This window comes from Scaptodrosophila lebanonensis, unplaced genomic scaffold, assembly GCF_003285725.1.
Source record: "Scaptodrosophila lebanonensis strain 11010-0011.00,11010-0021.00 unplaced genomic scaffold, SlebRS2 tig00000001-arrow-pilon, whole genome shotgun sequence".
Taxonomy (NCBI): domain Eukaryota; kingdom Metazoa; phylum Arthropoda; class Insecta; order Diptera; family Drosophilidae; genus Scaptodrosophila; species Scaptodrosophila lebanonensis.
In genome coordinates this window covers 15,985,897-16,011,316 of record NW_022060529.1, presented here as the reverse complement: position 1 = coordinate 16,011,316, position 25,420 = coordinate 15,985,897, and the positions used below count along the sequence as shown (strand labels likewise).

General features: G+C 39.6%; 5 protein-coding genes across 10 annotated transcripts; 3 read left to right on the top strand and 2 right to left on the bottom strand.

The window, feature by feature from the left end:
- The first annotated feature begins 7,741 nt into the window (after positions 1–7,741).
- Positions 7,742–10,744, top strand: LOC115627076 (broad-complex core protein). The gene is given in 4 exon segments (XM_030522663.1): positions 7,742–8,163; positions 8,248–8,902; positions 9,545–10,476; positions 10,537–10,744. Coding segments are annotated over 4 exon segments (2,217 nt in total).
- A 2,731-nt stretch (positions 10,745–13,475) lies between these two features.
- LOC115623519 (12 kDa FK506-binding protein) lies at positions 13,476–14,502 on the top strand. Its single transcript, XM_030517904.1, has 2 exons — positions 13,476–13,620; positions 13,800–14,502. Exons 1-2 carry the CDS (start codon positions 13,584–13,586, stop codon positions 14,087–14,089), a joined length of 327 nt encoding a protein of 108 aa, XP_030373764.1. The 5' UTR covers positions 13,476–13,583; the 3' UTR covers positions 14,090–14,502.
- Positions 14,503–14,504: 2 nt separating this feature from the next.
- Positions 14,505–15,424, bottom strand: LOC115623509 (protein lin-37 homolog). The gene has a single exon (XM_030517892.1). The coding sequence runs from the start codon at positions 15,370–15,372 to the stop codon at positions 14,569–14,571; it is 804 nt and encodes a 267-aa protein (XP_030373752.1). The 5' UTR covers positions 15,373–15,424; the 3' UTR covers positions 14,505–14,568.
- Positions 15,425–16,016: 592 nt separating this feature from the next.
- On the top strand, positions 16,017–22,427 carry LOC115624440 (protein germ cell-less). 6 transcript variants are annotated; one of them, XM_030519175.1, is made up of 4 exons: positions 16,017–16,255; positions 19,900–20,077; positions 20,137–21,084; positions 21,154–22,427. In XM_030519175.1, the coding sequence occupies exons 2-4, from the start codon at positions 19,971–19,973 to the stop codon at positions 21,800–21,802; spliced, it is 1,704 nt and encodes a 567-aa protein (XP_030375035.1). In that variant the 5' UTR covers positions 16,017–16,255; positions 19,900–19,970; the 3' UTR covers positions 21,803–22,427. The 6 variants fall into 6 exon arrangements, with proteins under 6 accessions (XP_030375035.1, XP_030375029.1, XP_030375026.1 ...); XM_030519169.1 differs by having other exon boundaries at positions 16,020–16,255; positions 19,900–20,073; positions 21,157–22,427; XM_030519166.1 differs by having other exon boundaries at positions 16,021–16,255; positions 19,900–20,073.
- A 1,259-nt stretch (positions 22,428–23,686) lies between these two features.
- LOC115633649 (probable U2 small nuclear ribonucleoprotein A') lies at positions 23,687–24,659 on the bottom strand. The gene has a single exon (XM_030531091.1). The coding sequence runs from the start codon at positions 24,516–24,518 to the stop codon at positions 23,736–23,738; it is 783 nt and encodes a 260-aa protein (XP_030386951.1). The 5' UTR covers positions 24,519–24,659; the 3' UTR covers positions 23,687–23,735.
- Positions 24,660–25,420: the final 761 nt, after the last annotated feature.

Below are 25,420 nucleotides of genomic sequence, written 5' to 3'. Positions count from 1 at the left end.
TTATTATCTTTAGATTTAATCTCCTCAAGGAAAACAAAGTCAAAAAGTCAGCAGAGTCAACACTGACCACAGAATAAGCCATTTAGGATATTTGAAAATGTTGATTAAGACACGCACGGGAAATTTAATTTCTGCATTGCACACATGTCGGCAAATATTTAAAATGCCTTTGTATTGTTAAGTTAGAGTACAAAACTTTAAGTTGAAAGGCGAATATATCAGCTTCGACTATTAAATAGTCTTTAATTAGTTACCCAAATTCGATTATAAGAATATATATACTTATAATTATTGCTTTAATGCCATAAAACCTGAGGTGAGTTTATGCAACAACATCAATTGCATGAAAAATGCCGCTGACGGGTCTTTTGGACTTTCACAGTGCAGCTAAAAAAAAAAGGGAGGAGGAGAAGAAGAAGATGAGGAAAAAACCAAGCAAAAGAAAATTGTTGATAAGATTACAAGAGTCAGTGCAACTTCAGAAGTAGTTTTGTATTTATACTCGTAAATGTGCCAGAACTTCGAACGGGACGCACGAAAAAGTTGACAGCGCGATTATGGCACATAAAAAATGCCTAATGCTTGACTTTTGTATTGACTTTTGAATTATATATGTAATTATATAGCGTACAGTTACTATATAATGTACACAAATATAGATTATTTCAGCTCTCTAAAAACACAGCGCACTGCAACAAAGTCTTTGCTAGCTTATCAGCAATCTAAAGAGGTGAATGCACTTGCGAACTAATTTTGGTTTCGGGCACTGCTTGATTCAAACTACATGCACACATATGTATATTCATAGGTATACACATATGTTTATACTTGCACATGGATTTCTAGGCGGCCTGAGATTTGAACTGCCAAAAAGTGCAGTCGAAGAAATACAAGAAGTCTGTGAAATGCGTTTGACCTTAATTTAAAAACATGATTAATGGCTATTGTAAGAAATTGTACAAAAACTCAAACAGCAACAGCCACGACTAAACGAGTAGTCCACAAAAAAAAAAAATACACACAAAAAAAAAATAGCCACAAAAGCAGCGCCAGTGGAGGCGTAGAGGAAACGAAACAGGCGGCAACCGGCGCAGTAGCTCGTGAAATTAATGATGCACAATTAAAAAATTAAAGTTTTGCTGCGTTTTATTTTTTATAATTTCCACTTTGTTGTTGTTGTTATTATTGTTGTTGTGGTCAAGCGCAAAACAAAAACCGCAGTATGCAGTCTGTATAGAGAGTGAGTGAGGGAGAGGAGAGGCGAGGCGAGACGACACAAAAGCGGTAATAACAAACAACAAAGCGATTTCAAAGTGCAACCAACAAAAACTACAGGCTACGCACAATGATCACGATTTTCTACATACATACATACATATATATATATATATAGATATATACATACATATGTACACGCATAATCAAGATGCACATAGAAGCGTTGAAAAACGCAAGGAAAGCGCGAAAAAAACGTTTTCACATAAGGTCGCTGTGAGGGCATTGAGTGCATACATAGACTGTCTATGTGTGCGTGTGTGTGAGTATGTGTGTGTGTGCAAGCGGGAGCGCAACAGTTCCACATGTGCGAGATTTGTTGATGCTGTTGCCCCTCACATTGATTGCACTTGTGCCTGTATTTGTATTCGCGGATGTGATTCGCTTACGACATTTCATATACATATGTGATTTAGTGTATGTGTGTGTGTGTGTGTGTGTGTGAGTATATCATGCATTCGAATGCAATTTGTTGCGTTTTTATAGCATAAAAGCAACAAAACTTGGAACCAATTAAGCCAAGATTCATTTTAAATTATGAATGCTACCTAAACGTCTCGCCAAACGCCAAATGCATAAAGCTTAGGAAACAAAAAATAATTTATTTGAACAAAATTTGTTTTTAAATTATTAATGCTTCCTAAATGGCACGCTCAATGCATTAAATTAAATTATTTACATATGCTATGCCTACACATTACACTGTGAAAAAATGTAAAATACACACATACATATGTGATATACAAATATAAGATAAAAATTGCTTACGCTGTGTATATGAGAAGAAAAAACATGTTGTTTAGTCGATATTTTATAGAAAAGAGCATTTTTTGTTAAATTTTATTTTATTTTATTTTAAAAGTATAGCTTAATACTTAACATGTTAAAAACAATATTGAATATGATTCCAAACAGTCCAATTATCGCACATATGATCTATAATTCATTGCAGGCTAGGGTTTCCCACGAAATACCATTATTGTCCCATATGGACTCACTTCAATTTTAAATCTGTGCCGAAACCATAGTAATGCTTTAGTTTTCTTCCAGCAGAAACAAAATGTTCTAAGTCAGACACTATTTTTAAATAGAGTGGGTATATGATTGACTCAAAAAGGTGCTAGCAGTGCTTTGTTTTATTTAAAATACAATAGTTTTTGCATAATTAATTCAAAGCACATGCCCTCAACATGCCACATCAGCAACCCCTTTATGTTGTTCAACATTTATGACCGTTACAATATTTTGGCAAGACATCATTTGCATACGAAATCACAATAACATACGAGTAGGCAAGCGACATTTGAGGTAATATGTAAATTGCAAGGCGAGCAGTGTTAAGGTTAACCCTCAACCGAATGCATCGAATGTTTATTGATTACATTTTTGCTGTTTGAAGGTCGTTGCCGATTGCGTCTTACAATGAGAAATTTGCATAACTGAGGCAAATACGTAAAGGTCATAAATTGTTCTAATTGTCTTGGAATAGCAGTCTACCTGGCCATTCTACGAGAGATGCAATTTTAAGATCTTTGCATATTAAAAGCAACAATGTTAACGAAAAACTATGCGTTTATTGTATAAGTAATTAAAAAGACTGCGTGCTTGTGTGTGAATGTGCGTATAATGTTTGTCAAAGAGTTTGCTGTTGAACCCTTTACACATAGCACACATGCTAGCAAAGATAGACAACCAAATGCGTGTGTGTGTGTGTGCTTGCGTGTGAGTACATAAGCAGAAATACCAGTTTTCGAAAAGCGAAAAAAAAACAACAAGCTGTACTGCTCAACCTGCAGCCCAGCCCCGCCACGCCACGCCACGCCACGCATAAAAAATGCAGCCACAAAACAGCAGCAGTCGCCACAGTTTTTTTTTTATAATGTACGCCAAAAAAAGAGCAACGCACACACACATTCACAGAGTTATGCACTTACATAAACTCACGCGCACTCTCCGAATGGGTGCCAATGAGTGCTCAGCGCAGCCATATGCAATGCACACTCTCACACTCACACTCGCACTCGCACTCTCACTCGCAGCCAACACCAATGCAAGCGCAAAAAATTGACGTTGGCAATGCAAGCAGAAGGCAGCGAGCAGCAAGCAGCACACGCAGAGAGCGGCCAAAGCATGCTGTGCTACTCTGGCATACGCGCCTGCTTCCGTAGCACAGTTTTCAGGCTTTCCACGGCCACTTCCCCTTCGTACGTGCCGTATGCGTGCGTGTGTCTGTGTATGCGTGTGCATGTGCATGTGTGTGCGTACGTGCGTTTGTGAAAATGTGTGCGCTGTCTCACTCGGGAAATTTTGTTTTCAATGACTCTTGCTGCACACAAGCGCCGTGGCAGTTTTATTCAAGTTTGAGCGCTCGAATCTGCAACAACGTGCCACGCAAAACTACAAGAAAAAACGCAAAACGTGTCGCAGTTATTGTGGATTGAGAAAAACATTGATCAACAACACATCAATACAACAAACACATCGAACTCAACAGAAACAACCGATTTTTTACAACACATTTTTTTGGATAAACTGCACATTTCGCTTCGTTTCGATTCGACTGCTGCTGCTGCTGCTGCCGTTCCGGATTGCTCATCGTGTGCTTGTGTGCGTGATTTATTCGTCTAAATTAACACAATACCGTTAATTAGAAACACTTTTGAGAAAGTAATAATAACAATCAACGGCAACAAAGTCCGCAAAAAATTGACTAAACCATAAAATGTGACAGTTTGGCAATTACAATCAACAATCAAAAAAAATTTTAAAACTCAAATATTTGTTATAAACACATCCATTTTGCTAATACTAATTAAATAAATCATTAAAATATTTGTGGCATAAAAACAATTGCAATAAATAACATACAAACAATACAATTGAAACAAACATTTAGGACACAGCAAAACAAAAAAAAAAAAAAAACACTTATTTAAAAGTGGCGATTTATAAAATTTGCAGTTGCTGTTGAAAAAATTAGTTGTGCCCAACCTGCGGCTTTATTAATATTTCGTGGTAAGTTATAAGCATTTCACGCACACACAGTTGCAATACAATAAATAAAATAACTTTTAAATGCATTTCTTAAATAATTTGCAACTTTACCCATATTCTTAACTAACACTAAATTATTTTGATTAGAAATGCGTTTTTGTACACAAAATGTGTTATATTTTATGGAACTATTAATTTAAGGAATTGAATGATTATATTTTTATTAACAATATTCGAAAAACAAAAATTGCAAAATGCGGTTAAAATTTTCCATTTTGTTACAATTTGTTCACACTATTTTATAATTTTTTGTTTATTTTTAATGACAATTTTTTTTAAATTTTCTTAAATGCCTAAAATTCATAAAAAATAGAAAGAAAAAATCATACGAAATCATATAAAACTCCAATGTAAGTGTTTCATATTATTTTATGCCATCATTGTAAAATGGAATGCATTTGTAACGATTTTCTTGCAGTGCACACCTCGTATTCTATGATAGGCAATTGTATTTAATTCAATAATTTGAACAATCAATTCTTACTATAAACTACGTACAAATGTACAAGAATTCCTACATAAATATGCATTATATTTATCGTAATATGATTTGTTGCATATTTTTATTTATATTTACAACGTCTTACATGACTATTTGAGCTTAAACACAAAAACGCATATTTGCTGCATTTCGCAATTCTTTTATTTTCGTAAAAAATTGACCACAAAGCAGTTCCAAAAAGTATATAAATAAAAAAGAAACTGGAAAACTCTAAACGCAAACCGGTTTCCAAGTGCATTCGTTTATTGGTTTCAATGACGCGCTCGTTCGTGGTTGCTGTTTTTTATTTATAATTTTTAATTAAAGTTTCTCGTAGACAACAAAATGGTGGCCGCTGACGAGCATTGCCCGTTAACAGAGCCTTAACAGTGCCGCTAACAGCGTATCTAGAAAACCGGAAAGCTCTGTTAGAAAGCTTTTACAGCTTGCTAGTGATCGCGGCGTATGCGCAATATCGTATAAGAGTTATAGGCAAGGGGCTGCATAGGTGTTAATAATGCCCTGCGTATGGGTTAATAATGCGCTTACGCAGTTAAAATTTGAAAACGTTTAATGCTGCTGTTCAACTACCTGCTGCTCTGCCGATTGGTTGCGCAAAAAAACATAAAAACGGCCAAGGCATAATAGCAAGGGAATGACGGGAGCGAGGGGAAGAATAGAGAAGAAAAGAAGACAGTAGATGGCATCGTTGACGGCGCATGTGTGGCAGCAGGTTCTGGGACTGCATTATCCGTTTTGGGCAGACAATGGGCAAAAATAAAAAGAAAAACACAAAGATTGTTTTACGCATTTTCCGCACTCGCACTCCACTTTATCGAACAATACGCTTCGCATTTGTTGTTGTGCGCCTTTTGTGCGTTGTCTGTCTTTGACATTTCCCTCTTGTCGGTTGTTGTTTTTGTTTTTGTTTTTTGCTCTTCTTTATCTTATTTGTGCAATTTATTGATATGGGGGCGCAGTTAGCCGACTACGAGTATACCTGTTTGGTAACTGGAGATTTTGCCGGCAACTGACAAAGCGGTTAGACTTTTTACTTCGACATCATTTATTGCATTCTGTCATTTAAGAACGCCTCCAGTTTTGGCAATTCCACACATGGCGCTGATCTGGAAGTATGTCCAACATATGTTGCACATGGCGACATGGTCATCATCATCATCATCAACTACCATACACACATACTTGTAGACACACACTCACACTTAGGAACGCATGCAGACAGCATATGGCATGGCCTGACCACTTGAGCTCTTGACTTTTGGGTGTGCATGCAAAAAAGGCAGGAAAACGCATTTTTCAATTTGAAATTTCGAAATGTGTAATTCGAGTGAGCAACCACTTTTGGGCACAACAACTTTTTGAAACTAAACAGCCTGTGACACACGCAAAATACACCGCACACACACACATACACCCACCCTTGTCCAGGCGACCACATTTTCCCGAAAAAAAGGAAAAAAAGAACACAACAAAATATACTGAGCAGGAAATACAGGAAAAAAATGAATGAAAACTGAACAACGCAAATTATTGCAAGTTTTTTGGTTTCATTGGTGTAAGTGTGTGTGTGTGTGTGTGTGTGTGTGTGTGTGAGTGCGTGTGCCTTGAGGTTAGGCTTCCAGCTTTCCAGGCCGCCTATAAAAAAAATATACATATAGTATATGTAAAACGCGGCATCGAAGCGCGAAAAGCAGCCGGAAAAATACGCGCGCTTGCTTCACGTTTTTCAAGGGATGTTCGCATATTTTTTCCCCCATTTTTTTGTCGTTGTTATTTTTGTTGTTGTTGTTGTTGTTGTTATTCACGCATTTCTACTCTGCTCTACTCAGTGCTTTCGCTTTTTATGGCGCATAAAACTTGGTGTGCTTGCATTGTTGTTGTTGTTGTTGCTCTTGCTGGGCATAAATTTTAAAACCAAGATTTTCCGCCAAAAATGCGCGAGAAAAAAAGCCAACTTTTGCAATGAAAAGACACCGCGTGTGTGGGAGTGAGAGGCTGGTGGGATGTGGGAGCGCGATGGAGAGGTGCGACTTGGGGAAGTGGGGCGGAAGTGGCACGTTAATGGTGTGGGTGATGATTTTTTGCACACCTGTATGTACGACAGAGGGTGGTGGTGTACTTACATATATACACATACATACATACTTGTACATATGTACTTGTATATGTGCTAGCTTTTATGTATTTGACGCCCAAAAACGAAATTAGAAACTAGACGAAAATGCGTAGGAAACATTTTGCCAGCTGTCCCTAATACGAGTATTACAATATTTATGTTAAAGAAGAAAGCCTCACTGTGCCCTAGAAATGGATATGGATATGCATAATCTATCAATTAACATAACATTAATAATAAACCACTTATTGGCTGCCTTCTCCAGCTTATCATGAGAAGAACACTTTCTAGCTTTTAAGAATTTTTGTGTATTTTTTGTTTTTTGCTCTGTGTAGTAAAAATTCGTTTGTCTTTGAATTTAGCAACCCATGCAAAATTCGATAGGACTGACACATTGTGGTTGCAAATTTTGTGTAGTTCACATATGTACAAGTATATATAATCGTAATTCTCATCGAAAATATCTTTCTTGTTTTCTTCTATTTTTCGGTGGTGCAGCAAACTGTTGAACGCCAAGCCTTAAACTGGCTCTCAAGGTGCGTAAACATCTCTCTTCCTATTCACCCACGCTGCTGGGCGCCGCCTTTGGCAGTTTGAGTGGCGCCTTCAACAGTAATAGTAACAACAACAATAACAGCAACAACAGTAGCAGCAACAGCGACAACGCACCGGACGAGGAGCCGGAGCAGGCACTGTTCCAGCATCATCTGCATTCCCATTCCCACCCTCACTCCCACAATCATCCCCACCAGCATCCCCGTCAGCGCGCAAAGCACACACAACGCCACAGCGAAATGGGTGGTCCCATACCAGGGGCGGCCGGAGGAACACCGGCTACAGAGGGCCAAACGTATTGTCTGCGCTGGAACAACCATCAGACAAATCTAGTGCAGATCCTGCATGCCCTGCACGAGGTGGGCAGCTATGTGGACTGCACCATTGTGGTGGACGATGAACAGTTTAAGGCGCATCGCGTGGTGCTGGCCGCCAACTCGCCCTATTTCCAGAGCATACTGCAGGATGTGCCCCAGGATCAGTGCAGCATCATTTTGCCGGGCGTGAAGGGGTTCGAGATTGCGGCACTGCTGCAATATATGTACACGGGCGAGACGACGGTGACAAAGAGCCAGGAGCCAGAGATACTGCGCACCGCCAAGGAGCTGCAAGTCAAAGGGCTCTACGACAATCTCATGAAGTTCAATCACAAGGCATCCTCGTCGTCGACAGCGGGGGCTGAGGAGCGAGTACCACCACCTGGCCATCACCATCAAGCACACCATCATCAGTTCCATGCCGCCAGCACAGCCAACGTAGCCACCCCTTCGAGCTCCAGCACCTTGAACAAGGCGGCTGCTTTGAACGGTGGTGATGCATATGGCCCACATGGTGGCAGCATCAGCAACACCAACTCCTCTTCAGTGATCTCAACCTCGACACACATTTCACCCAGTGCTGCCATCTCGAGCAGCTCCTCCCCACCGCCGCCGCCTTTCGGTGGATACCAAGCGCCACCATACACGAACCTCTATCGTAAATCCCCCGGCCCCATTGGCACCCATCATTCGGCAGCTGAAGCACCCTTGACACCCACCCATAGCACTCCACATGCGGCAGCAGCCGGCGAGGCAGGCCAGTGGCCCATGTCGCCATCAGCCGCTGCAGCTGCGATGCTCAATTCAGTCTATGAGTCAGCCGCCGACATGAATCCGCTCAAGCGCAAGAAGCTGTCCGCCATATCGAGCATGTTTATGAATCGTGATACCCCCATTTTGCGGAATGTGCTGGCACAGGCCAATTCGGCAGACTCCTCGCAGCCCAATCCCCTCCTCTTGCCGGGCGTCTTCAAGAACGAGAAGAGCAACACCTCGGCAGAGAAGACCCCCACACATCAGCATAGCAGCAGTGGTGGTGGCAACAGCCACAGTTTCAATGGATCCGACTATGGTGGTGATAAGGTAAGTTAACCAGATCTCTGTTCAATGGTGTCACTTGAATAGTATTTTCGCAAACTACGCCCATTTCAATTCAAAACTCAAATGGAGTTCAACTCTCAAATATCTGGCACTATACAGAATGCCATAAGGACTTAGACAAATTTAATTTTCTCAATTTTTGGTCCCTAATCTGAAAGAAAGTATATACATATATTATTTGGAATATATTTTGGAGTAATTTTGAAGTATGTAACAAAATCGATTTTATTGATAGAGCAATTAACAGTGCGTCTAGAACTGAAATGTAAATGAATCCTAAACATATTTAAAAATTATGTTTTAACAACCATTTTAGTTTAGCAGAAAAAATATTGACTCAGAAACGTAATTTTAATAAATTAGCCGACCACTAGGCATTTGCATTAAGTTCATGACAAACCTATTTCTATTTTTATGCTCAAAATATATAATTTTGACCTTTTGTGAACTAAAATAAAATACTCCTCAGAGTTCGCAATAATATAGACTCACCTAATAACTAGTATGTACTAGAAATATTCGATTAAAAATTACAAAAGCTAATCAGAGCGAGTCCAATGTACTATAATTCAAATTCATAAAAACCTATAGGCCTAGCTCTAATTTGTCTCTTTACCTTTTCAGGAACCGCTATCTCCACACACAGACCGCTCCTTCGACGAGGACACTGGCAATCAGTCCGGTGGCGGCAGCAAGAAGCCCGAATGGAAGCGGTACAAGCAATACACCCGCGCCGATATGATGTGTGCCATCCAGTGTGTCCGCGAGGGCATGAGTGCCCTCCAGGCTAGCCGCAAGTTCGGCCTGCCCTCTCGCACCCTGTACGACAAGGTGCGCAAGCTGAACATCACCACCGGACGTGGCACCCATCGCACACCTAAGCGCAGTCCACCCAGTGTTGAATCATCGGCAGCGTTCCCCTATGCCGCCGCCGCAGCGGCCGCCCACAATTATGGCCAAACGGAGCAGCAGCTGCTCTCGGCCATGCATGAGGAGCGCGAGGCCAAGGAGCACTCATCGCATGGTCATCGCAGCGAGAGTCATCACAGCATGCCACCAACCATTCCCCATTCGGCGGCAGCTCTGCTGGATCATGCCTTCCTGCAGCAGGCCCTGGAGAATCGTGGCGGCGACATTGCAGGACGCGAAGCTCTACATGCTATGGCCCTGGCGGCCGCGGCACATGCAGCGGCTAATCGCATGTCCAATAGTCCACCCGGCTCCAACGGGCATTCGGCACGCTCGCCCAGTCCGGCACTGTCGCGCCACTACGCCCAGGAGCAGGAGAAGCACGGCGAGCGTCTGATCAAGCGTGAGACTCTCGAACAGGATGAGCGCGACGCTGACGATGAGGACGATCATGTAGAGGACTTGTCGTTGGCTCGCAAGCAGCGCGTCATTTCGCCGCACATAATGCTGCACAAGCGTCCGGAATCCCCCTACTCGCCACCCCCACCCCCACCCGCACGCTCAGGTTCGCCCATGGAGTGTGCCGCCAGTGTCATAATGCCTCCTCTGAGCAGCAGCAGTGGCGACAACCACTCGACCAATGGCAAGCACAACGAGCCGAGGGAGGAGAGGGACCAGGAGCAGGAACGGGAGCGGGAGCGGGAGAGGGAGAGGGAGCGAGAGGCGCAGCACTACAACGATGAGGCCTCTACGCCTCCGCCCTCATCGGCCATGTCGGAGCACGCGGTGGCGCTCAAGCGCGAACTGCTGGCCGAGTCCGAGGCCCGCAATGACTGATTGATGCTTACCATGGCCTGGCAATATGCGGCCGACAGCTACGATTCCATATTCAATTCGCAGGCATCGCCGGATTAGATCGCGAGTCCTGCCCACCACATACATATGTATAGTTAGTTCACATGTTCACTACTTTAAATAATTATAGCATTTTTTTACAATTTAGGTTCGAGCTCCTTATCTTTAGATATCGTCGTTTATCCTGCAGCGTACAACGTGCATACTTTAACTCGTATATGTTGTGTTCTAATCGTTTCGGCTGCGCCCACACTACTTGTAGCTTGGGGCGTACGCCCATAACTGATCAGCGGTAGTGAAGCTTTAAACTAAATATGAAACGGAATACAAATGGAAACACTTTTCGTAACAAGCGCATTCTGCACTCAAATCAAATTTAAACACAAGTACCCAAAATTGTTGTCAGCATCACTTTGTGCCTAAAAAAGAGAAATATATATACATACATACATAGATTATAGGTATAGCTAGCTTAGTTTCCACACATCCACAGCAAATTGTAGCTAATAATACTAGAATAGCTAATAGACCGTTAGGCATTAGTCGGCCATTTTAGTTGTAAACCTTTGCGCTCAGTCGAATTTCCTAAAGAGAAGAAACAAACTATATAGATTATAGGCGAAGAAATCAAAAGCATATACTATATACATACATATGTGTATAGTACACACACAATCACACACACACACACACTATTTACTTACGTAAGACTGAAGTAGGCACCGATATCGTCAACAGCGAAAGGCTACAGAGCAACAGAGGCTCAAATAACGTTTAGGATTGGATAAGGACTTCAATGCATGTCCAGTGAATCCCGAATATGTTTTAGATACAACTTAGTAATGTTAAAATGCCAGTGATTTGTTTTAAAAATTATTTAGCATTAGTATTAAATATATAGTATGATAATGTTTAGTTAATACTATATATCTACTTTTTTTTCGTTTCTTATCAATGGATTTTCAAGCAACGTAACTACCTCAGAATTATTGTCAAGCATACCCTTAATTTTCAATTGTTCTTTCAACTATTCTGATAACAAAGCAAAATTGTCCTGGGTTCAAATTTTATAAGACTGACACCGACTCATGAATATACATACATACAAACATAAATACATATATACGTATATATACGTACGAGTACATACATACGTATAATAACTGAAAGAACAGACATAACCTAAAGGATTACGGATATAAAAAACAAATACACAAGACCCGTGCATACAAATTGAAGCGTACAAATGTTTTAATATTAATTTAGTGATTTACTTAGATAAATTAGTTTTAAAGTCAAAAGATTTGCAAAAGCAAATGCGAAAACAAAACAACATAAAAAAACAACATGCGCTGGGGGCAATGCAATAGGCTCTTTAATTTTAAACTATATATAATGTTAATTCGTTATACAAAACAATGTACATAAACATTTTGCATCGTTATTCAAAGTTAGCATTTAATTCCTAAATGTAATGGCAATCTGCATATTATTATATAGAATTGTGTCTGTATGTAAAAAAAGCGCAAAAATTGTAAAAACAAAAACATGCAAAATATTATTCAAAAATAAAATGACTGAAAATAAAATCAAATAGAAAGAATAGTCGAATGTGTTATCATTTAAGCAACAGATTAACTGATTATACGATCAAATATTTATTCTCTTTTGTAATAAGAGAATATGTGAACGATGTTTAACCAGATTTCGTCGACTCAGATCCTACTCGAGTTGGTTAATTTGTGTCGCCAGTTATAGCAACTCCACTTTTTATTGTCCTGTGGGTACTTCAGCAATTTAGGATACTACAAATATGCTTCTGAGAAGATGACAAAATATATATGCATGTCCATATACTTACATACTTAAATAAAGCTCTCAAAAACTGTTCATCAAAGTGCTATAGTTCTGATGATGCCATTGTTCATAAAATGGCAATGATGAAATCATTATTGCCTGTATGCTAAGGACACTTTTAAAATGATGATCAAGTATGTATTCTGATTACAAAAACACAAAAAAAAAAACATTTATATAGCTTTATTCGGCCTGCAGGTACTTTGACGTTACTTTTTTTAGCCCAACTGCTTAATTTTATTTTCTAAATATTGCCTCTTCAAGAAAAGAAAGCATTTTTCCAAACCCCGGCGGAAAACGAGTGCTAAGTGCAAACGGTGTCAAATCACATCGCAAATCTTGGTGTATCCTGCGGAAAAGAGTACATACCTTCCAGTTGCGTTACGCCAGATACTATTAAAGGTATTAAATATTATTAAGCCCATTGCCCCCACATTACCCCAGCCTGCGAGCGTTTAGTGAGACGCAATCCCTCGTATGCGGAAGTCTCTGGTGAGTTTCACACTTCTATTCATAATCTGCTTCATCTGTAAGTGATCCTCTTCAGTTTTTGTAACAACAACATCCTTCTAAATGATGTTATATCTCGATTATCACAGAACGAAACTGGGAAATCGTTTAAATATATAAAACCAAATGACCATGGCTTTGCTAAACAAATGAATGTTGCTAAGCAAATTAATGTTGCTCAACAAATTAATGCCACCAAAATCATGTTTGGAACCAACTTGTGATATTTTTATTTCCTGTCCCTAAAGGGTACTTACTAGTTTATTAGGAGTACTTACATTCTTTACATTCTACATCAATAATATTTTTCCGAAAATATTGCTTTAAAAACACGTTTCAAATTGTTTCAACTGTCTAACACAAAAAAGCAGTGCTGCTAAACGTAACACTATTACCACATCGATATCACGGGCATATCGATAGATATTACGGCCATTTTGATTTTTTTTTCTTCCGTCAATATCTTTATATCGGCGTCGGCCGTGCAACGTGCATTTGTGAAAATTAGCTTGCAAAGAAACTAGTAAATACAATGGGCGTACAGGTTGTGCCAATCTCTCCCGGTGATGGTAAGTGACTAAATATAATATATTTAATGCAATGAAATTGTTTCATATATGACAATATCTTTGCCGCCCTCGCCGTTGCAGAAGCGATGGAAAATTACCCATTTGACGCTATGGCCGGCCAATACATATGCAATATATTTATCTCGCTCATACCTATGTATTCGCTCTTATCTTTGCAGGTAGCACATTCCCCAAGAACGGCCAAAAAGTGTCGGTCCACTACACGGGCACTTTGGACGATGGCAAGAAGTTTGATTCCTCTCGCGACCGCAACAAGCCTTTCAAGTTCACCATTGGCAAGGGCGAGGTAATCCGTGGCTGGGATGAAGGAGTAGCTCAACTCAGCGTTGGACAGCGTGCCAAGTTGATTTGCTCGCCGGACTACGCCTACGGTAGTCGTGGCCATCCTGGTGTCATTCCTCCCAATGCCACCCTCACCTTCGATGTGGAGTTGCTCAAGGTCGAATAAATTGCGACCGTTAGCGGAGGGCTGGAGCGCGTATTATGAGCAGCAGTGGGAAGTGGGCGGCGCAGTGTAATGGACCCACTGTAGTATACATATATGCGTTGTTGGGAGGGGTAGCTGCAGCTGCTGTCTGTATACCAACTCTCAACACACACACAACCCCATAACGCTTATGTATATAGAACATCAGCTCGACGCTCCAGCTGCAGGAACATTCTCAACTAAAACCACTACACTAAACAACCAAACAAGAACAATCCAGCAGCATTTTAAATTCTATTTTTACGCAAAAGAGATTGGCGAATTTCGCGGCTCTATCCAACCGCAGACATCTAGATTTAATTAACTCAATGCTATTGAAAAAGGAAAACGCATCTACGCATACAAATAAACATTTATTCAAGTCAATGACAAAATGTTAGCCTTATGTTTTATATTTTAATTTCTGCAGTAACCTATTGTATTATAAATTTGTACATATTTCAATTCTTGCACACAACATCCATTATCTGGTCAATAATTTCGTAGCGTTCACGCTCGTATTGCTGCGCATGCTTTAACCAATGTCCGCGCACCCGTTTCCAACGCTCTGTGTTTGCAGCTAAAAGTTGCTCCTTGCTTGCGTTTTCTAAAGCTTGCTCTTCTTTCTTCTCCGCCTTGGTGAAGTTCAAACGCGGTGGTATCAGCGACAATTCCGTAGTACGTGCCTGTGGCATTTGCTTCAAGACTTTTAGCTCACCACTACGGAGCTTCTCCAACACCTCCTCCGCATTGTCCTCGCGCTTGACAGCATCTCCGGCCTCCTCATTGTTGTACATCGCCACGCTCGGATTTCGCGGCTGATTGGCCATCCACGCACGACAGATGGGATACAGAGGTGTTTTGTCTTTGTATTTGGACAAATCCAAGCTCCGCTCGAACAGACGCATCACGTAGGATTCATTAATGGCCTTTTGGGAGGAGTTGTTGGCGCCGCCACTGCTGCCCTTCTTGTATGTTGAGCGCTTGGTTTTGGTGGCGGAGCGACCGGAACTGGAACCGCTAGACGTTGCTCCTGCTGCGGCGGCAACGGTTTTCAGCTCAGGCTGCAATTTGACCTGGAAACGATGTTGTTGTTGCTGCAGCATTAGTTTTTTAGAAGGACGTCCTCGGATCGGAAGTTCAGACTCCATGTCGTCTTCATCATTGTTGCTTTCCACTGATGGCGCTGCAGCTTGCACGTTACGCGCCTCACGTAAGCGAAGTGATACCCCACCACGATGTGATTTCTTTGGTGAAGTCTTCATTTTTAGTTAAATTTAATTTTAACTCAAAGAACGGGTCAATTTTTCAATTTGCAGTTTTAAAATAATAGCCATTCACTGTGAATGTCAAATTAGTCTAGTAATGGCAGATTTCCGCATGACCTTACCAGACCGATAAAAATAGCGTATGTGCCAAACAGTTGGTCGTGTATTAGAGATGGCCGGAAAGCATAATACAGTGAATGTTGCATTTATATAATTTTGGTATTTGAATGATCAGATATATATATACACAATTAATATTGGACTGATTTCGATCATCCTATAAATAACATGGAAAGAAAATTATTATTAATTTGGACGGTACACTTATGGCTTAACCAAAATGTAAGCAGGTATATATAAACGGTCTTTACGATCGGCCCAACTTTTGCAAGATATTGCAATTTCATTTAATATAAATAGTCTTACCTAATACTTGACTTACTTTAAAATATATTTTATAATTTATTAATATTCTGCATTAAAACTGCAACATTGCACGCTTACATGGAGGGCTGTTATTTTAAGTACTTTTCACGCCGCGTTGCGAAATTCGTGATAAAATAATAGCTACACAAAATATCATGAATGCCTTGGTCACCTCTATTCAGTTTCAATCAATTCGGCCCATGATTCAGTCGGACTGCTGCGCGCGTTTGCTCTTGTTTGAAAGAAGGGCATACATTGAATTTTGATAGATAATACAAACATTTTGTTCCGTGCAATTGCAACGTGTGCATACTAATGAAAAATTAAGTGCAACATGTTTAAGGCAACATAATTCCCACGACTTGGGACTTGTTAATACATAGAACAATATAGCGCTAAGTGGAATACTTGTAGTTATATAAAAAAAACGCGGAACTGCAATTGCAGATTTACAGTAAGTTTTAGTCTACATATATTATCAGCCTGTTTTTTGTTTGCTCCTTCTCTATGCATTTTTGCGTATTTATCTTTCGCTGTTGTTTTGTTGTCGTTTTTGCTGCTCTCTCGCTCTCATTCGTCGTCACACAGACACTAACGCACCCCCACTCTCAAGAGTTTGTGCGTTACTGCGTCATTTTTGTTGTTGCTCCAAATTTGTTCCCCCACATGTGCCTACATACATATGTATATGTACGTACACATATGTATATATAAACGTATATAAATACATATGTACACGACTACAAAGTTTCATATATATTTACTATCTCGCTATTTTTAGTCTGAAGATTTACTTTTTACAGTAATTTAACGTCAGCGGAATGTGCAGCAGCTGCAGCAACTTTAGAAATACATACTAATAATATCTCCCTTTTGAAATTGCATACAAAAAGAGAGTGTTAAGAGAGGGAAACTAACTGTAATTTTATTAAAACAATATGACATTTCTTGTTTTAAATTTAAAACTGTCGTGATATTTGCCATAAGTTGTCATATATAATTCCATTTGTTCGGCTGCCTTATCAGTCATAGGAAAAATGAATTATAAAGAGACTGATACCACATACACAAACTACGGTTTACCTTCATTCTTTCTTAACAGCTGACTTTTCGTTTCGCTTCCCTGTTGCTATTTCGAAAGTTCGCTGAACTTCGCATAAATACATATAAGTGAGACATTTATTGAACATCTAGACATATGTATGTACATTTAAGTTAAGAAGTCTGTTTAAATTTCATAGTTTCACTGCTGCCTCTCCGTTATCGCCGCCCATCAAAGAGGCTCGCCACATACACATGCTGTCTTTTATCAAGTTTAGTCAGCTGGTTTTTCATTGTGGAGGTGGCCTCGCCGTCTAAACATTTTGATTTAGACACACTTATACGCAGTAGTTGTGGGTTCGCTTCCGCCCGGGCTTGTTGGCTTCTTAGACGACGTCCACGTTACTTAGCCTTAACTACCCGGGCAACATTAATTTTTTTTTTTTTTCAAATATGTTATATGCATATGCTTGTATGTCTGCATTATTAATTGAGCTCTAAAGAGTGCTCTCTTTCACGTATTTTAACGGCAAGCATGGTGCTTGGCTAGACGATTCGCCTTGCTATGCTTCAGCTCCGAAATCCATGACGTAATTAAGTAAACGCTGCACTCCAACTTGTTTTGGTCTTATAAGAAATAGATGTAAGTACTTCTGTACGCGCAGGAATATACATATGTATGTGTGTGTGTGTGTGTGTGTGTGGCTGCGCTCAAACCGGTTTTCATAGTTAACTTTTGTTTTCGTATCTGCGCCGCAGCAAAGTTTCTTTCGCGTCAAGTTAAAGTTACGCGTACAGTAAAACATATTAGTTGGTTAGCTTTTTAACTTCATCAGGATCAAAACTATTTAAAGAGTAGATTGTTTATATAATAAAGGAGTTTTATAAAGCATTTTAGCCAAATACACTTTCAAAAAACTGTTTAAACTATAAAAATTACTAATCAGTCATTTTGTTTAAAAAATAATTAGCTGTAATATTTTTGAAGCGATAATGTTTAAATTATTTTGAAACGAAAAAATAAACATTATAAACTTGTATTATTTAAAAAATATACAGACAATATTCAATGACTTTGCTTAGTTTTAATTGTTAAAAAAAATTGTAACTTTTTGCTGCTTATAAATCGATTTCTTATTTAAAAAATAAAAAGATAACATACTGAGGTTGTACTGTATCTGTTTTGTTGCCCCAAAGATGGGGCTTTGCATTGCTTGTTGTTGACTATCAGACGTGACGAGACTTTTGAAGCGAATTCACATTCAATCAGCGTGTGTGTGTTGTGATTTAACTTACATGTGTACATATGTGTGTGTGTGTATGTTGTAATGCGATCAAACGAACACAAACAAATCAAAATTGGTTGCTGTTCATTGTTTATAGTCAGCGAAGCGTCCTTGACACGCTTACGCCCAGAAGGCAGCATAAAAAAGTTTAGTTTACATCTGATTGTTGGAGCATAAACAAAAGCGCGTGTAAACGGGTTTGCCGATAATGCTAAAAAAAAACATTTGTTGCTCTAAAGCCGTTCTATTTATAAACATAAACAAACAAATACACAACTTTTTACAGTGATTGTTGCCCAAAGTAGTTGTTGCTGTCAACGCATTTAAAAAGGTATGACATCATTTCTCGAGCAACAATCGCTTTGAGCTCTCACAACGCACTCACACACACACACACAAACACAAACACACACGTCTCTACAAATAACAAAACGAATGCTAATCTTCCAATATTTGTTCAGAGTGTTTAACGTATGGAGTGAAGAAATGCATTCAGGCCTATAGAGTCGTAACTTTCAAATATTAGTGTGTGGGTTAACCACGCCCACCTGCTCCCTCCACCAATTAACGACCTCCCACTTGGCCCATGTAACGTGCCCCAAATGCATTTGAATTATTACGATATACATATATCGTGTTAATTTCTCTTTAGTTTGCTTGGCATGGAATCGTGCCAAAAGTGGGTCAATTGGGTCGTGCCTTTGACTCGATAAAGGTGCGTGTTTGTCACCTGGCAACGTTCTCAAAGAAATCAATAAAAGAAGCACAAAGAAGTTTGACTACAACGATATCAGCCGGATTATTTAATACAGAAACTAGAACACACGCACATATAACAAGTCTAGAAATCGATGCATGCGACAAGTAGATAGGTACAGAAGATCACTCGGCTATAAAAAAAAACCAAATCAAACATTAATATTAATATTTTTGTAAATTTGGCTAAATATCTGTTATAATTCGGTTTATAAAGGGGGTGATTTAAAAAAAAAATACATACAAGTATGTACAAGATTTCCCTTGAAGATTAACAGATTCAGTTTTCAGATTTCAAATTTGAATAAAATATTATATTATTAAAAATATATAATTCACTTAATGAAGACTTATTTAAAGATCATCGTAAATCAAACGTATACGGGTAGAAAAGTCGATACAATTTAGAATAATTTTCGATCATTTCTAAATTAATTCTACAAAAGATGACTTGTTGGCTTAAATGAAAATTATACTACGATCAAAGTAGTAGTAAATAGTCAATTTAGATAAATTCGGGACTCTATATAGTAAGCGATTTAATCAAATTCGACATTTAAATCAAAAAGAAGTCAATTTTTCCGAATTTCTGGGATGTGAATAGGCAACAGTTAATCCCACAGGAATAAATTCTTCAAAAATTTCATGTCAACGGATTTAAATGTAACTACAGAATGGCTGAGTTATCTTAACTGCATTAAACTACACCTTAATTAAGTTCTATATACTCGTACATATAATCCCATTTTCAAAAATCATTCTTAACAAATGCCCTCATTTTGTTTGAGTTTAAAGTACATTTGTATGTCTGTAGAACCCGCTGAAGATAACGCACAGTTTTATCTGTCTCATTTAGAAATGTCATATGCTTTTTATAACTGACACAAACAAATACATAAAGCACATACATACATATCCATATATATTGAACAAACATGTCTTTCAATAAGCAATAGGAGCTAAGGTGGTAAAACCGCTACACTTATTAATAAACAAATTTTTGGGTTTCGCGCAGATTTTTCCCTCAGTGGTGAGTTTTCCCAAACCTCTGTAAGATGGGGCAGATCATGGGATCTGTGCAGAGCAATGTGGCCGAAGTGTTTAGCAGTCGGCGGAAGCGAAAACGCAGCATGGATTCAACGTCTGGACGCGAGGAACAGTCTGAGCTGGATTCCACATCAGCAAAAAAGTAAGTGGCATGCTTGATTATTTATCAGAACTTGGGATTTCTATACTTTCGAATTTTCCACAGAAAGAAGCTCCTTACAACCACACAATACATTTACAAGGCGCTCTTCAAAGAGCAACAGAACTCGGATGTGGCTGTAATGGCATTGGATAAGGTGTGGCATTTGCATAAGGTATATCTAAGTCAAAGCCCCTACTTCTATACCATGTTCAATGGTTCTTGGAGGGAGGCGAAACAGGATTTCGTTCATATTCAGATCTTGGATCCTCGAATACACGTTGAAAGCTTGGATGCGGTTTTCGGTTCCATGTATTCAGATGAGATCGAGATTGATGCGAAGGATGTTATTCCCGTACTGGCGACGGCCACGCTCTTCCATCTCGATGGCATTATAGACAAGTGTGCCGAAGTAATGGTGGACAACATCAATGCTGAGACTGCCATCCAGTACTATGAAGCTGCCTGCCAGTATGGCGTTCTGAGCGTCAAGAAATCAACGTTTCAATGGTTTCAAATAAATTTACTAAGCATCTACAATAAGCATCCAAACCTCTTGCGGCACATATCTATAGATCTGATGAGTGCACTTACCTCCAGCCACGATCTGTATGTGATGCAAACGGAATTCTCACTGTATACGCTGTTGCGCACTTGGATGTTCTTGCGCCTGCATCCCGATTACGATCCTGAGGATCCAGCCCAGCTTGCTGAGGCCCAGAAGACCCAGCAGCGTTTAGCTAATGCGGGTGTAGATACGCATACCCCTGCCGTGGATATTGTCCAATGGGCATACTTTGCCAATCGCATGGAGGAGCGCTCGTTCCTGGCCACACCCGAGGGCCAGCCCTATGTGTGTGTATTTCAGAAGCTGCGCACACAGTACCTTACCAACCACTATATGGACTTAAAGATTATATTCAATGACAACATAATTCCCAAGGAGTGGCTCTATCGCCACATACACAGTCATTGGGATGCGCTGTTGCGTATCGACCATGGTCAGGAGGATGGGTAAGTTATCAGCATGTTACCCATGAATAGCACTAATCATTGTTATATCTATTGGTGCTGGCTCTTCAGCAGTCCGCAGCAGCTCGACGATGATGAATTCTACGAGAATTGCATGCGTTGCGGTCGCCTGCTCCTTGAGCCTGGGTATCAGAAATGGCGTTGGACGGGCTTTAATTATGGCATGGATCTCATTTTAATTATGGACTCACGCAGACTGAACATTCGCCGGCATCATCGACACGAGCACGAGCGTGTCCTGAGCCTGCAAACCAAGCGCAAGTTTATGGTGCGCACCACAGTGACGTCCATAAATGCCCAACGACAGCCCGTGTTCACACAGACCTCGGAAATAAGCTCGCTCAGTTTGGAAAAGAACGAGGAGGTATCGCTGATGGTGCTCGATCCTAAGCTGGTTCATCCGCTGCTCATATCAATTAACATGCTCCTCATTACGCCTCCCAATCAAAGCTTCAAGGATGTAGTGCCGCAGTGCGAGGAGGCAACACACACAGCATCAGCCGTGCCGATATCAGAAATTGGCGCAAGCTGCGAACGTCCCGTGACGCCAGCAAGTGCAGATGATTCGGCTGTTTGTGTTAGTGGCGGCTCGGAAGCATCGACGCCGGTATCGCCAGCGCCGAGAAGACGCATCAGTTGGTCCCGTGCCGGTCAATTGGTGTCCAGTGATGCGGCGCTGTGCGGCGATAGTGGGTGCTGAGCGCTATCTAACCACTACCCAGCATGCACTACCAGTACCGCTACCCACCGTTAGCCCAGTTCTCATTATTCTATTCAATCCTTCGCAAGCCGAATTATTACTGTTGTACATTCTTTTTCTGCTAGTTTCTGGAAAAGATTAGCGCGCTGTACATACAAAACTGCTACCTATTGTTAGTTATTAAGTTCGTCTAAAGCGGCGCATTCGACATGTCCACGCGCACACAATTATAAACGCTGCTCTAAAATATTTTCATATATATATATACACCGTCTGTATATATCCGTATTGTCTATATAACTCTATATATACATATATTTTTGTACATTTTACTTATGTATTAGTATTCGCACACTTAATGTGCGTTCGCACACCGACGTTTTCTCTTAGATATACCAATAACTTACTACCTTAAGGATAAATTGAGAGCAGATCGTAATTAAGTGTTCGTATTAACTAAACATATTTTACTTAATTTTGATAGACGTATTGTAAGTCACACTCACACAAATGTACGCACATTATTTAATTCTATGATTTAACTTGTTGCCAATCATCTCAAGAGAAACTGATATTTCATTAAACTGAGCATTTATTTCACTTCGAAATTATGTGAAACACAATAGCATACAGTTTGTTTATATATATTTTGATCGGAAATAACCGATGAATTGAGTTAGCTAAAATCAATTTTAAGACGTTTCAAAAAAGGTTAATGAAAAATATATGACTTTCATTTTAAAGTCATGATTGAAAAGGTAGTTTGTTTACTTAGTTTACAAAAGTTTAATAAGTTTATGCACCTAAACCTAAGAGGTACAAGAGTATATTACATATGTTTGCGGAAAGTGAAAAATGTAACAGTATGACAAAACGAGTCGATCTAGCCCTCTCTGTCCGGCCGTATGTGCACCTGGATCCCAGAGCAGAGCTGTATTATAGGGTATCTCCAATTGATTGGATAAATAAGAGTTAAGCACGTGCTTCACTTTTTAATCCTATATGCATTTAATAATAGAGCCTATTTATACATTACTCGCAGAACTCAAATAATATAAATGCTCCACGCTTGGTTGTACTCATCCTCACTTGAGTTTACTAGGAATAGGGGTACATGTGCCAATAACAAAAGGGTAAAAAGGTTTTAGTACATAAATATAAGGTTTGTGCAAAAATAAAATAACCACAAGGTAACAAAATCGGCCCCATAAAGTATACTATATATATTTTATATATTTCGCCAACATTAATGTACTTTGTATTTCTTACATACACATATATTCAAATTTTATTATTAATTTAATATGTGGTAGGCTATCTTGCCAGTTTCATTTAGTTGTATTTATATGGCAGTCGACATATCAACAGCACTATACAAAAAGGATAAATTACTTGCTGCTATAAGTTCGTTAAGCATAGAAATATTCGCTTTGCAAAAGGAATGGCGCGTTTTACTGGAAATTAATATTTGTGTATAGGTGGGGAGTAGAAATAAAGTTGCAGATTTCTGAAGTGGGGTGCTAAAACACTTTTTGATATGCATGACGCGACAAGTCGAATAACACATACCCGTCCGTCTGTCTGGATGAACGCCAGGAACGGTTAGCATGGTCATGGCCATTATGGATTGAAAGAAATCTCAGCAGGTGGCCCCCAAGGCAGCGTTCTTCGTGGATGAATCACGTGCCTGGACGGTTGACCCCACCTTAACCAAACTTGGTAAGTAGACTATTGCAATTCCTAGACAATACGGATTTAGATTATTAAACTCTTAGTTAAACAACATTTTAATATTAATAGTTCCCATTGCAAGCCTACAATAGTTCTGTACAAAATTTGCTGATAGGAAACTTGTTACCGAGAATAAAGTTTTAAGCCGAACCATTTGTTACTATGCTTTATTATCATATATTTTCTACAAGTTAGAGGCCATCTAGTATTCCATCGCCACGGCAGCAGTCCCATTATGTGTCGACCCGTTTTGCCCAAGCTCGTGAAGGAACTTTTCCGGCAGTTGACCACTTTGCAGGATCTGTGACAGTCTTTCCACTTCTGCAAGGGAGCTGGCGCGTTTGATTGCTTCACGTATACGCTGCATGTCTTCTGGATTCGCAAAATGTCCACCGTCGCTGGCCACTTTGCCGTTCGCTTCTGCCGCCAGAGCCGCAGCTGCGCTCAGCTTTGACTTTTTGGCCACCTCTTTCAGCATATCCTTGCCCTGTTTGCTGCGGAAGAACTCTTGAGCAGCACGTCTATCTTTCTGTCTTATTTTTCGGAAGTCCAGCAACCGTAGGTGTGGGAACTTGAACGCCATGTACTCGCGGTAATTAGTCTTCGTAGAGACTGGATTAATTAGCAGGCAAATTGTCTCTAACTTTGTGAACGCAGTCAGTGGCTCTAAGTCGCTCAGCTCCTGCAAATTGTTGCCTGTCAAAATGATGGAATTCAGGTTGGGCACCGCCTCCTCCAATCCCTCGGCGATGCGTAAGATGCGGTTGTTGTTCAACAATAGGCACTTTAAACGCGGGAGGTGTGGCAGATTGTCCAACTTGCGCAGATCATTGTCTGACAAATCAATGGTGTCGAACTGATCCAGAGTAGCGCCCAGGTTTTCGATCTGTGGTATTTTGTAGCCGCGCAAATCAAGCTCTCGCTCTCTGCACGGATTAATGTACTGCATCGACTGATTGATCAGCTCCGGCGTTAGTTTCACCATGTCGGCCGGTATTAGGTTCAGAGAGAACTGTACAAAAAGACTTCCTATGAGCAGATAATTGACTTATTTTATAAATATTGCGTTAAAATCCAAAGAAGCACAAATTATTATTGCCGACGCGAGTGGCGTTAGGGACGAGCAAAGAGACGGCAACAATGCTTTTCGATAATATTTCGATAAGCAACCGATTGCAAGTACACAATATTTATTCGATATATGGCCGCCAACTATCGACGATTAAATGAAACAAGAGTCGGTATTTGATTTTTGAATGTTTTTTTAATTGAATTTCAATACATTACAATGAAGTTTAAATTGCTTAACTATAATGAACACGTTACAATTTGATGTGTTTTATTTTTAATTTGCTGAAATTTAGTGGCAAACAAATTTGTGCCAACTATGGGAAATTGTTAACACTTTTTTTATTGGTGTGTGTTCGGTGGTGGATCTGGGTCAAACATCTATTTTTACGATAATTAACTTCGTGTATTGTTTGTGCAAGCTACATGCTGTATAGTTTGAAATTCTGACAATAAGTCTTAAAAATTTTGTAGATTTTCTGTAATTTATTTAGTAAATGCATTTTTGTATACTTTATCTTATATTTTCGTTAAACTTTCACAACTCAATCCAAATCAATTGGTATTTTAAATAAATGCATTCTTTACACTTGACAGCTTTGTTCAATTTTTAAACAGATTGTCGTTTGTATACTAAGTAAATCAAAAGTGTTAAATAAAAAAGGAAAAATCTTTTTGAAGCAGTTATAAAAAATATTGTATTTAGTTTAATTAATTTGTTTAGGCCTTTAAATTAGTTTTACGCACGCAAAAGACTTATATATCAATTCATTGCGTTATATTCGTTAGATTTATATAGTTTAATTGAAAATTGTTTTT

Bases quoted from the DNA above. Each gene is read 5' to 3' on its own strand.
- LOC115633649 (XM_030531091.1), bottom strand. From the start codon at position 24,518: ATGGTGAAACTAACGCCGGAGCTGATCAATCAGTCGATGCAGTACATT.
- LOC115624440 (XM_030519166.1), top strand. From the start codon at position 19,940: ATGGGGCAGATCATGGGATCTGTGCAGAGCAATGTGGCCGAAGTGTTT. The intron at 20,074-20,136 runs GTAAGTGGCATG...AATTTTCCACAG, and splicing joins GATTCCACATCAGCAAAAAA to AAAGAAGCTCCTTACAACCA. The intron at 21,085-21,153 runs GTAAGTTATCAG...CTGGCTCTTCAG, and splicing joins GACCATGGTCAGGAGGATGG to CAGTCCGCAGCAGCTCGACG.
- LOC115623509 (XM_030517892.1), bottom strand. From the start codon at position 15,372: ATGAAGACTTCACCAAAGAAATCACATCGTGGTGGGGTATCACTTCGC.
- LOC115623519 (XM_030517904.1), top strand. From the start codon at position 13,584: ATGGGCGTACAGGTTGTGCCAATCTCTCCCGGTGATG. The intron at 13,621-13,799 runs GTAAGTGACTAA...TTATCTTTGCAG, and splicing joins GCCAATCTCTCCCGGTGATG to GTAGCACATTCCCCAAGAAC.